The sequence below is a fragment of the Argentina silus genome (assembly GCF_951799395.1).
Source record: "Argentina silus genome assembly, chromosome: 14".
NCBI lineage: Eukaryota > Metazoa > Chordata > Actinopteri > Argentiniformes > Argentinidae > Argentina > Argentina silus.
In genome coordinates, this window is record NC_139668.1 from 11,285,716 (window position 1) to 11,298,593 (window position 12,878).

Consider the following 12,878-nt stretch of genomic DNA (forward strand, 5'->3'; position numbering starts at 1 on the left):
GCTTGCCGATGAGGATAACCCACACATGTTCAATGAGTTCCAATAACCCTCACTGGAGGGCGCTGCTGGGTAACGAATGTTGCCTCAAAGGAGGGGCGGCCTGATCAGAAATGTGTTATAGCAGCCTACTGTGAAATTGCTCTTACAATTCTGGTTTATGTAGTCAAAGTTTTTTTTTTTTCATTAGCCTATCGTACAAGGCATATAATCATAAAATATATTAATATTGCATAGTGAGTAATTGGGCCTATCTCAAGTCGTAAGTACCCCTACAGTCTTGGAATAATTCACTAAAGGTGGCCTAGACATGTTTGCAGTAGACACAATGAGATTTAAACATGTACGATATTAGTTGGAGGACCATTGCTTGATTTTGTCATTCAATTGTAAGGCTCTTGTGTATTATTATTTGATTAAACAAAAAGACAAACACACACACACATTTTTTTTTAAATAAAAATAAACAATAGGCATAATGCAATTTGGGCTCACTGTGCCTAAAGATTGAACAGACTGTCGAGTCATTTCACTTAGGAACGTTATACAGACTTTCCTGGTTTAGGAAATCTCACACATTTAAAGTAGATTAGCATTTTTGATCGTGGTTAGAGGAAACTTAATTCCCCGATAATCGCCTCTAAAGTGAATTTTAATGGACTGATTAAGATTGTATCTCGCCGAGGCAGGGCATATCGTGCGTATGGGATTTCCAGGCAGCCCCATAGCCTCTTGTAGACACGCGGCGGGGGAAAAGACTTGGCCACTGCGCATCGCACTGAGATTTGGCATGATATCCACGGTTTCCATTTGATAATCTTTTAATAAGTGTGTCTACTTTGCGTTTTGGATGAATTGTACATGATTTCTTATATAGAGAACAAACAATTTGCTAATCCAGTTTATATTATAACTTTGTTAAAAACTGTGTTATTTCATAACGTGTGTATTATAATTTGGTTATCCGACTTTCCTTGAATATTATTGCATTAAATAGAATCCTTATTTATGAGAACAATAAAACAAAAGGACTTACAGTTCACACATAACTCGGAATAAGGCCTGCAACAAAACATGATTTGCATAATATTGTCAGTAAACCAAAGAGATTCAGGTAGGCTATGACAGTTCGGGGCTCCGCTGCGCTTCGCTCTTGTATGTGGAAGAGGTTAAATTTCTTCTATGGAAAAACCCATTGTTAGGTCTTGAAGGGGGGAGAATGGCACATACCATTTGACGGGCATTCAGCTCTAGTGAATGAAGTGCTGTGAATGTGAATACGAATCCCCCCGTCCCGAGGAGAAGGGGTCCGCGGCGCACACAGGGATTCGAAAACCCAAATACGCTGTTGTGGAACAAAACTTGGGTAACCCAAGGGCACTCTGAATCAATCGGAATAACATCAGATCTGAATGGGAAAAGTGATGAAGATGTCGGAGTGATCCTTTATCGATGTATGTGGGATACAAAGTCTCAAGCATCTATCCACGCTGAACCTGGAGAAATCAAACTTCAAAAGTTTCTGTTCCCAAGTGACAGATTCAAATCCGTACTGAAATGTGACTGCGAGTAGACTGTCGACATTTGGAGGACAGGAGGCTCTCGGACTTTTAGCACACATTCTCCTGCGAACTTTCGTTTCATTCTGGAGGATTCTTGTCCACAATTTTCCTTCTTTTTCCAATTGCCTGGGAATGGGATTATTTGAATTGGATAATACAGATGCCCGTTAACCGCGAGCGCACGGCAGAGACGCAATGACAAACTCCAGCAAAGGATAGAACTGTCTACCTAAATTGCATTTTAACAATTCGTAGCTGTGTTTTGGGTATGAAGTCAGTTCCAAATTAACTATTGATATAGCGCTCAAAGAACGACAGTCGGTTTATCACTTTGCAGTTCGTTTGTTCCCGGCTGATTTTTCTTTCCCACTATTAAAAACGACTACGTTTGAGAGGTCCGAAATTGGAATATAGAAAATTAAATTGAATATCTAATTTAAATATTTCTCGGGATTCTGAAAACTGTTTTGAAATTTGACATCAAGATTATGAAGGAGTGGATGGTTGAAGTATTTCGCAAATAATTTGGATTACAAAAGCAATTTTCTCAGACGAGAGACGTTGAATAATGTCTCCAACTTCTATTGGAATTGCGCTTTTTGTTGGCATTCTCCATGTGTGCTCAGGTAAGCAACTGATCAGTCACTGCATATGATTTTGGAAGGGTTATGTGGGTCAGGAAATTGCATATTGGCTACTCATACAGGCCTACAGCATAAACATATTGTTATGTAGATACACTATTAATTTGCACATAGCAACATTGTGGGTTATTGGTAACTTGATGATATCACTTTAAGAACATAGTAATCATATCTTGATATTATATAATGTAGCCTATTCTTAAGAATATGATGAACGCATATATATTAGAAGAAGACTTCAAAGATCCTCAGATCAGATGGTACATTCAAGGACCAATAGTTTGCATCTCAATTGTTCTCTCTCTTTAGCAAAACTTTAAATTAAATTATGACTGCGGTCTACGTTGCAACCTATGCGATAATGAAAAAAAAAAAAACTCCTGCTTTCCCAAATGTCTCGGGGTTTCGACCTGCTGTTAATTTGTCTTACACAATTAATGTAAACAGGCCCAGGCCTAAGAGTCTTATACCAACTCATCAATTAAAGCCTTCCCATACCGCTGAATGACAGACATTGTGCATTTTGTGCAATTCAATATTTTTGAAATGATCACATCCCTTGCTAAGACTGCAAACTACTGGCCTGGACTGAGAAAGTGTAGGCCTACTCTCAGGGAAGTGCAATGGTGGACTACTGTAACTTTCAGAATCGACACCGTAGGAAACGTCTCTGCAGTATTATCAGTGGTTCCTGAGGGAAGCTTGTAGAGAGCAGCCCTCATCACTCAAACAGACATCACTGGACCTAGTAGAGATAAGGTCACTAGCTGTGCTTGTCATGACAGCGTGCCCTAGCCGTAGATGACAGTTATTATCACCGAATGCCCCATCTCCATAACAGGTGGCTCTCCAGCCTCTTATTTGTGTTAAAACATGGCAGAGAGAAGTGCTTTGTTGTTTCTTGTGATACAGTTGATTAACTTCTCCGTGTCTAAATAGACATTGAGTACAATGTGTAATTATTATTATTATTTATTTTTTTGTCTGATATTGTTCATTGATTGATTGCTCAGAAGTGATCTTCTGATGACATGTTTTATTCCTCTATTGTGTGCAATGTTTGGTTTGATGGCAAAATCAACTTTTCCTGTTGGCATTAGCATACAGCACTCCCCCCCACCCCCCCTCTCTCTGTCTCTCTCTCTCTCTGTCTCTCTCTCTCTCTCTCTCTGTCTCTCTCTCTCTCTCTCACACACACCCTCTCTCATTGTTGAAATGAAATGTAACCAATGAAATGTCTTCTTTGAACTACACTATTCAAAGTTGAACGTGTGAAATTATAAAACTTTCAATACAGAGGCAGTTGGTTTTAAACTCACAAAACAAATGTTTGATTAAATAGGAGCTTCAGTACATTCGGTATGCCTTCATCTGTATGACTTCATCATAGATATAGCCTGCCATGCTGGATTACGTTACTCAAAGAAACTATAATTCAAATCTCAACTGCAGTATATTATACATAGCTGTAGTGGGTCTATGTAATTACCTAAAAAAACACAGGTAATTGTTTTCCAGTTCAAACCTGAAAGAATATTATAGCTTACCTGTACTTAATGCTTAGTCTGTTGGTTAAGTGCTCTTTAAAACACTCTCAGTGACAGCTAACTCCAACCGTAAGTCAGAAATTATATGCAAAGGAATGGAAGTGTTGTAGGGTAACAGTAACCACTCTGTAAGGCTTAACTTTGAACTGAAATGAACATTGTTCAACAGATTTGAGGTGCTAGGGTATCTGCTTGTCTGAGCTTTGAGTAATGTGTTTCCTTGCAAATGCGAAGGTCTATTCTGGCAAAATGTGCTCTTAACTTTTGATTTGATCGATTTTGGGGCGTTCTGTGTGAGCCTCTCTGTCTGAGTCAGTCTATCAGTAAAGGACATTGTCATTTCTGACCTCTTATGTGAGTCATGCTTCCTGATTTGTTTCCTGAATTGCTCCTTTGTTTCCTGTGGTGCTACGTGAGCTGTAACAGAGATAGAGAGAGAGAGAGAAAGAGAGAGAGAGAGAGAGAGAGAGAGAGAGAGAGGGAGAGAAAGAGAGAGAGAGAGAGACGCTGACTGTCAAATACTGTACATGTATGAAAAATGTAAAGTGTCCATTTATTTATTTCAGCCGCCCCCCCCCCCCACCAAAAAAAACAAAACAACAACCTGTAATCCATCTTCAACACAGCACCAAATGTCTTTAAACCGTGCCACGTTCCCAGTCAGTCCATACGAATGAGTATTCTAGAAAAAACCTCGCCACGACCAATGACTTGAACAGTGCCACAGTGTCGGGGGTCCATGCCCATCTTTGCTTTGTGTGTTTTGTGCTTAGGGTACACAATGCCCTCCTACTCTTGGTATACTTTGCCCCGAAAATAAACGAAACATTTGAAAACTTCAAACCTAGAAACAAAGGTTTTAGAAACAAAGGTTTTAGAAACAAAAACAGTGGTAGCAAATGATTGCAGTCACACAAAAAAAGTGCTACACTGTATCTGGTACGAAACAAAGATTGGGGGAAACCTCAGGGTTACATTTTGATACAAAATGGGTTGATGGAATGGCAGAATGAAGAATCCGCCTGAGAGAGAAAGAGAGAGAGAGAGAGAGAGAGAGAGAGAGAGAAGGTGGTGGTGGTGGTGGTAGTGGTAGTGGGGACTGGTCGGAAGAAAGTGACTTTGGTGTGTGAGGAAACAGTGTAGCGCTTTAACAAGCGCCTGCAGAGAGAGAGGTCAGAGGTCAGATTTGAGCCTCCTTGGCAGGCCTGATCCTCCTCCCGGGGTCTGGGCCGTGTCAGGAATGCTCCTGTCCTTGTCTGAGACTAAGAGCAGAGTAGGACCTCCAGACACCAGGGTTTCTAATTACCACCAGCTCTGGGGATGTCTGTGTTATCTGGGGATAGCCGTGAGAAGGGGAGAGGCGTGAAGTTTCTCTTGGTGCTAATTGAGCTGGTCTGGTCAGCAGATGCTGCCAGGATTGGTCCTGGATTAGGCCCTAGACTTTGGGGAAAGTTAATATGAATACTAGACAGTACTATACTATACTATAGTATAATGTTATACTATATTATGTTATAACACATACTTGCTGTGAAATTTCTGCCAATGATATAGACCTGTACAGGGTTTGTAAAGGCTGAATCTAGTTAGTCCTGTAAGTGGTTGCAGGTTGTTAAGGACAGTTTTGTTGATACTGACTCATGATGATTGCAGACAGTCATGATAGATTTCTTTAGATGTCTTTGAAATGATGTGGGCAGAAATGTAGACAACAATTTCCTGTAATTACTGTATCTGTTTACTGGTTCTGTATCGTCTATGAATTGTGAATGAATCATATCAGCATTGCTTGCACTTTAAGTAACCATAAGGCTTATCTGTTCTGTGTGTGTCAGAGAGAGAGAGAGAGAGAGAGAGAGAGCAAGACCAAGAGAGAGAGAGAAGATTGAGAGATGATCTTTGCCCTGTGAGACCTGTGATGATACTCACATCAATCACATCTGACCCTCTTATCAGGTAATTCATTCTGTTGCCATATGCTGAAAGGAAGAACCATTCAGCATATGGCAACAGAATGAATCACCTGATAAGTGTCCCCCACTGGAATCTCTCCTCCAAGTTGCTTGCCAGACCTTACTCACCTTCAGGGTTCTGTTAAGATTCTACTTGAGTCAGGGCAAAGCCCTGTACAGTTTAGTATAGGAAAAGTTGAAGGTGCCAGTTACAATGTCAAACTGGATATCATCTGTAGCTGTTAAAGGAACACTTCACCGATAGTCACCACGACTCAACAGCAAGTTTAATGGATCTTTGTTGTCTAAATAGCCAGGAAATATAAAAAATAGCACAAAACGAACCTACAAGCTACAAACGGTAAGCTCGCTCCTCTCTAGAGCTCCTTGTAGTATTGAAAACCATGTGATTACCCCCAAATACGTCACACAGGGGAAAAATCCTCAAACTAGCGACACCTGGATTTTGATCTACAGAACACATTTCGAAGCCGTTTTCAGATGCCAACGCATTAAGTAAGGCAACGCATGATGGATAGAGTGACGGTAGCGTTTCCTGCTTACCTTCCCTCTCTCCAGTTGCCAGGTATGTTCAGCCTAAGGAAGATTCAGCAGATTCCTGGAGTGTTTATGTCTAGGTGAGGCCCCCTGGTGTGTGCTGAACTGAGTGTGTCACAGACTGGCGTACAGGGTGTCGGTGAAGGAAGTGGGAGAGGAGCCCTATTCATCAGCCTGAGCCCCAGCAGCTCAGAGCAGTGGAGGTCTTGACAAATTGACTCTTAAGTGCAGATAATAAATTGTAACACCCCCCCCCCCCCCCCCCCCTCCTCCTCATCCAACCCTCCTAGCCCCCAACTGGTACTATGACAGGACACAGCAGGCAACAGAGCCATTAATGAGCACTGTCTCCATCCTCTTTGCTCACTTTCACATTCATCACTCTCTAACTCACTCTAACTGTTCATACTGTAGCTCCTCTCTCATTCCACGACTCTGACCCAGACACATTCATGGCCTAGCATACATCATGACGCATACCTGTATGATCCCCCATTCTTAACAATGTTGGGAATGGTGAATAGTCTTTACCCACCCTTTGTGAAGATTGACGTTTTTTTTTAACGTTACTTAAAGAGTTTCCGCATCGAGTTTACACGGAACAATGTTGAGTTTACGTTTGTCATTTATGTTCTTTTTTTCTACCGCTACATCCCTGGTCGGGAGGGAGGGAGGGAGGGAGGGAGGGAAGGAGGGCTAGGTCTAAATCACCAACTCACACACCGGTCATTAGTGATGGACTAGATAAACATTTCAAAGCAGTTTGTTTGAGAAAGATAAATCATGAGGAGACTGTTAATGATCTGCCTTTCCTCAAATGCTCTTCCTTTAATGGGCCTAAAAGGGCCGTTTAATTGGATTAATTAACACATTCATTGGACGTCAATAGTTTGTAATTTCCCATGGCTGCAGCCTGACTGATAAGCACGTCTAATAGGAGACTAAAGGTTGAGATAGTTCAGATAATTGTCTTAAACTGATGAACCCTCCCCATGCCCTGGTATTTTAAACCCCTGAAGAATGCACTGGTACCTCTTCCCAGGCTAGGTGGGAGGGTGTGTGTGTGTGGGGGGGGGGGGGGGGGGGGGGGGGGGGCTCCAACATGGTCAGCATGAACATGGCATCTCATAGGTCAGACTTTACAACCCACTGATAATGGATTGCAGTGTCTGGGTCCATGGATTTGTGTCAGTCCGTATAATTAATGTTTTTCTTATTGACAATTAAACAAGCCTCTGTCATTTGATGTCTTTGTGGAATGTAAATGACATGACCACACAGGATGATTAGGGTTGTCCAAAGCCATAGATATGTGTATATCTAGGGTTGTCTGGTTTTAGTCTAAATGTACCATTTGCATGTTTGTAGACCTTGCACAGTTTTCAACCCAAAGAAAGAGCAGTAGGTCTATTACTTGTGGTTAACAATTCAGCCATGCAGCCAGTGGGAAATTCATGTAATTATTTAATGCTAAAGGCAAGTGTGGCCACAGATATGTCTGGCACATTTCTTTCCATCATTGCCTGGAGACATAGCTGTTTATTCTGTTCTACCATGTCGGGGGGAGAGAGAGAGAGAGAGAGAGAGAGAGAGAGAGAGAGAGATGAAGGTAGGAGTGATGAAGGACATGGGTGGTTGCTGAGAGACCCCCTCCCCTTTTTTCTCTTTTGCCCAAATTTTATAAGACTTGCCTTTTTTGTGTTTTGTGGTTGGTCAGCACAGAGGCTTTCACAGATAAAACAGGCCGACAATCAGGAAGAGCTTCTGGGGACTGGGGATGGGGAGGCAGCATTGTGTCGCCTCAACGGGACGATTGTGAGGCGTGGAGGAGGGGAGGGGATGTTCATGAAGGACTGAGGGGGTGGGGGGAAGATGGAGGGGGTGAGGGAGGGGAATGTACACAAAGGCGGCCCCAGGGTGTGGAAGGGGGCAGAGGGAGGAGGGAGGAGGGAGTCAGTCAGAGGAGGAGGGAGCAGTCACACATGTACGTGAGTCACTAGCTCAGGGACTGCTCTCGGTCAGACTCCCCACGTTAACCTACAGTATATTCCCCCTGGTCCCTCATGGACCTGACTCCCAAATGCGTTGAGTGGAGCAATAGGAGTGGAGGACATTGTGGATGTTTGACTGTAGGGTTCAAGGAGGCTGAACTATTAGAATTGCTGAGTAAATGAATAAGATCCTAGTCTAAAGCATTAATGTGGTGTTGGTCTGGCCAGCCCTGATGGATTTAAATTCTGCCTGATCAGGAACTCCCTCTAGTCAGTCCACACGGCCCAGCTTTTGTTGCCGTGAAGAAGCTGTGCTACCATGGGGTGCTCTGCCCCTGTGCATTTTAAAAAGGCTCAGACCTCCCTCCCTTTCACTTTTTCCACTGGGAGACTGAAAGATGGCATTGAAGACAGCCCTCTCCTTCTGTTTCCCCTCTGTTCCCCCTCTCTCTTTCCCCTTTTCTTTCTCTGTGTCTCCCCCTGAGATCAACCTCCCTCTCTGCCTCAGTCACCATTCTATTGCCCCCGGACTGGATGGCTTGGATACACTTTTGAAATGTTAAAGCGTCTCTTTGGTTGTTTGTGACAGGGGGAAAACACCATAAAGAGATTGAGTCGGAGTACGGAGGCCCTGAAGCGTACCGTAATAAAAATAAAATAAATGTTGCTCCACTAAGCTTATCTCGTTTATCTCGACCGCTTTCTATCTCCCTTTGGTCGAATTACATACGTACATACTATCTCATCCTAAAGACGTAGCTAAGTCATTCAAACAAGATAGTAAATACTTGTGTCTAATTCAATCATATGCAGAGCACACTATAGTTCTGTTGTGATTGTCAAACCGTGCAATGATGGCTTCAATCATTTTAATTTTTATCATGAGCAACAATTCCAATGGTGCCAAACCCCTACTTCCACCGTCTCTGGCAACAAAACCATAACGTGTTCTGCAAATAAATGAATGAGAAACAATGTTTAATGTCGTTAAAATGACTTACCTATCTTGTTATAACGACTTACCTATCTCATTATAATGACTTACCTATCTCATTATAATGACTTACCTCAATATAACTTACTTACTTAGCTATGTTGCGATAGTGATCTCATTATAATGAGATAGTATGTTGTTCGGTAGAGATAGTAAGAGGTCCAAACGAGATAAACGTGTGGGGGTTTACGCTTCAGGGCTTCAGCAGTAAAAAAAAAAAAAAAAGGAAGTGAGGCCTGCTAATTAGGTGATTTATACTCATGCATCCTCCCCCTAATGCCCACTCGCTTTCTCACTCTGGCCACTGTCAAGTGTTGCATCTAGGGTATCTGATATTCTGGAGGGCTTCATCAGCTTCCTTGCTGGTTTTGCTGTTCAGTGTCAGTGTTGAAGCCTAGTCTCAAAGCTGTAGTCTGTGAATGAGGGGTGTGTTTCCTCTTGGAGGAAAGGCTGGAAAAGCATAATTAACCAGGTGACCTTGAAACGTACTACCACAGACTAGCCCACTTCAGTCAGGAGATTTTAAATAAGCGGGTAATTTTGAAACCTCTATACAAACACAATATCAAACCAAGATATTCGATATTTCATAATTTTGCCAATATTTGAATTTGGATGTTTGTCATGGTAAGAAAGCACTTAAATCAGCGTTCTGAGAGCAGCAGACACAATATTTGACTTATGGTTATGATTTCCACCTTTTATTGCAAATACCACTCCCTACTTCCCCTCTGAATGGTTTGTGTCCCAGCCTCCTTTAGCTGTTGCTGTGCTTTACAGTGAAAGTTCTCTCTCTCTCTGCTGCTCCTAATTGAATAACGATTGCAGTTGGTGGCAGGAAGCCAGGTTCTTCATGCCTTAAGCACTAAATTGCTTTTAGGTCTTTACGTTTAGGGCTTTTAGGTCACTAGATCTGAAATATAAGCTGTGCTGTGGCTCAATGTTCGGAAAAGTGCAGTTGAGTTTTAGAACCAATTTTGGGTTCCGTGCTGCAGACTTGGTCTCCGGTACACTAAAGTAAGCAGAACCTTTTGGCTTGTATCAGAGCACACAGTAAATAGCCTACTTCATAAGCACTGTGAATGATGATCATTACTCTACTAGATTGTTGTGATTCTCTGTGACACTCACTGACAGCCTATGCTTGTCTCAGCTCATTTTCATGTCTTCACATCATACCAGAAGTATCTCCCTCCCTCCACTCTGACACTGATGATAAGGATGGAGACCATCAGAATCTGAGGAGGAGCAGTTGACCATGCCAGCTATTACTCTTAGCCTGGACGTCATTTCTCAAGTGGTCTAAATGTGATAATGAAAGGATTTAACTACTGCTTCCTACTTGACTTTCTTTCTCATCAAACTGGGTGTTGTAGGAATAGAAACCTGCACACTGCCGAATTGGAACAAGTCCAATGGGTGTTAGCCAATCCAGCAGCTAGGGTAGCTATAATCACGCCAAAGTCGCAGCCAATCATTTATCAACTTTTTTTCTAGCTAGAACCTTTTTTTTGTAAGCATGAAGAAAAGAAAAGCTTCTCTAAGTCGTTCAACAGATGTCTTGACTTTGCATCTGCTGTCATCTGATAGATAAGTGAGTTTGGGGATGTCTGAAACGGGAACACGGTAGGTCATTTCCCAGTTTTAGCCTGGGAAGAGCAGTTATCGGCTGCACACACTGACTGGCTACCTGGACAGTTGGTATGTGTTCCTAGGAAGAGCGGCCACGATAAGTGGGTGTTGGATAGCAGACTGGCGGGCAAGCAGTCGTCTGGAGAAGGAAATGTCCTTTTAATGCCAGGCTGGGCACACTCTCACTCTTGTGGATGTCTAGAAAAGGCCTCTTGGTAAAATTTGCCCCTTCATTAATTTTGACCAAATATTTACAGTGCATCACAAGGCATGCGTTACGTCCTGGTGTCATTTTTCCAGACCAGGTTCTTGTAGAGTGTGGGGCGTTTTTTTATTTTTTTTTATTCTACTTTGCTGGACCTCATCAGCAGGCCCATAGTGGTGACTTTGCCACAGAAGTTACTGACTCCTCTGAGTCTTTAAACACGAGGCAGACATACATTATGCGTCTCGAAGCCACGTTCAGTTACTGTAAATAACATCCACCTCTATGAAACATCCCTCCATGCATGCACATGCACACATGCACACACACACACACACACACACACACACACACACACACTGACATGTATGCTATTGTGCGAAGCTCCTACTCCTTTAACCTCTTGGCACCAACAGAGATGTGTTGTGTTGATTCTTTACTCACTTTACTGCTGTACCCTTCGATGAAATGCTGTCACTGAAATTCCCCTTCAACACCCAGCTGTCTGAGATTTGTTTCCAAAATGTGTTTGGAGGAACATTTAGAATACCTTATAAGCTGTTAAGGTCATGGGCTCAGCAGACAAATACTGTAATGTAACACTGCTCCAACAGTCAACCATAGCTGCCTCTTCCATCTCCTAAGTAACATTTAAAAAGCATTAGGTGTTTTTTGGCCGTGTCCCTGCCCCCTCTGATTCTCTTTGGCAGCTCTTCAAGGTTTTTCTTTTTCTTGGCATCCAGCCCAAGTGCCATACTCGGAGCGGGGGTTGTGCCAGCTGAGCGTGCTGGTCGTGCCTCTCCCCCCCCCCCCCCTCCCCCAATCCCCCCCCCCCCCCCCTCCCTCTCTCTCGTCCCTTCGTGGCATGTCACAGGAACAGAAATACCGCAGTGAGGAGTGCGACCTTGGGAAGAGCAGACCACCGCAGTCCCCTCTACCAGGGGATACTAGTCCACTCTGAGATGGCCAGACTGGATAGTGATTCACTCTCTTAAAAATGTGTCCTACCTGGAATAAAAAAGGGGTCAGGGACAAGCCAAATGACCCTTTTTGGTTCTAGGTGAAAGTTTTTTTTTTAAAGTATGCCTATGTAGCTTGACCAGCCCAATGTCCACTACAATCAGTGTACAACCAACAGAGTACACAACCAAGAACCTCAAATGTACCACTGATCATCTATACATAGATAAGTAGTATACTTACCTAAACATTTCCTAGAAACTGCCCAGTGTAATTTACTAATCGCTGAAAATATATTTATTTTTGAGTGGTAAACATGTAGTCTTTCAGAAATGGACCCAATACTTCCCCTCTAGGGAATATTCCTTCTAACATCTAAACAATAAGAGCCTTTAGCAGTGAGACTGTAACAATCCCCAGTTGGGGAATAAATGATACAACATATTCAATTACCCCGCACAACGTACCTCCTTCTGCCGTGCTCTTCTTTGATGTATCATTGAGATCACACTGGTCAAACCTCATTAAAAATTGGCAGTGCTAGAAAACAAAAACAAGAAGTAATTGCTCGCTCACTTGCTCATTTGAACACAATCCCCCAGTGCTTCCAAACCTTGAATCTGTTTTGTGCTGTTGCGGTAGCGGACTTTTTTTGATTAAATGGGCCTGGCTGTGCTGGGGTTCTATTCTAAATACAGCTGACAGAGGAGATGGGCCTGCACTGGGGTTCTGTTTTAATCACAATTGAGCCCCTCTGTGTTTGTCTCTGGTGAGCGAAACCAACATAATTTCCAACCGGGATAATTTCTGTAGACCAAAGAATACGTTCAACCATG

General features: G+C 42.7%; 1 protein-coding gene across 1 annotated transcript in view; it reads left to right on the forward strand.

Annotated features, from left to right (window-relative positions):
• The first annotated feature begins 1,866 nt into the window (after positions 1–1,866).
• Positions 1,867–12,878, forward strand: part of robo1 (roundabout, axon guidance receptor, homolog 1) — a 143,073-nt gene continuing 132,061 nt past the window's right edge. Inside the window, exon 1 of the mRNA XM_083684844.1 lies at positions 1,867–2,185. Within this exon, the coding sequence (XP_083540970.1) occupies positions 2,128–2,185 (58 nt within the window). The 5' untranslated portion in view covers positions 1,867–2,127. The remainder of the gene's footprint in view (positions 2,186–12,878) is intronic.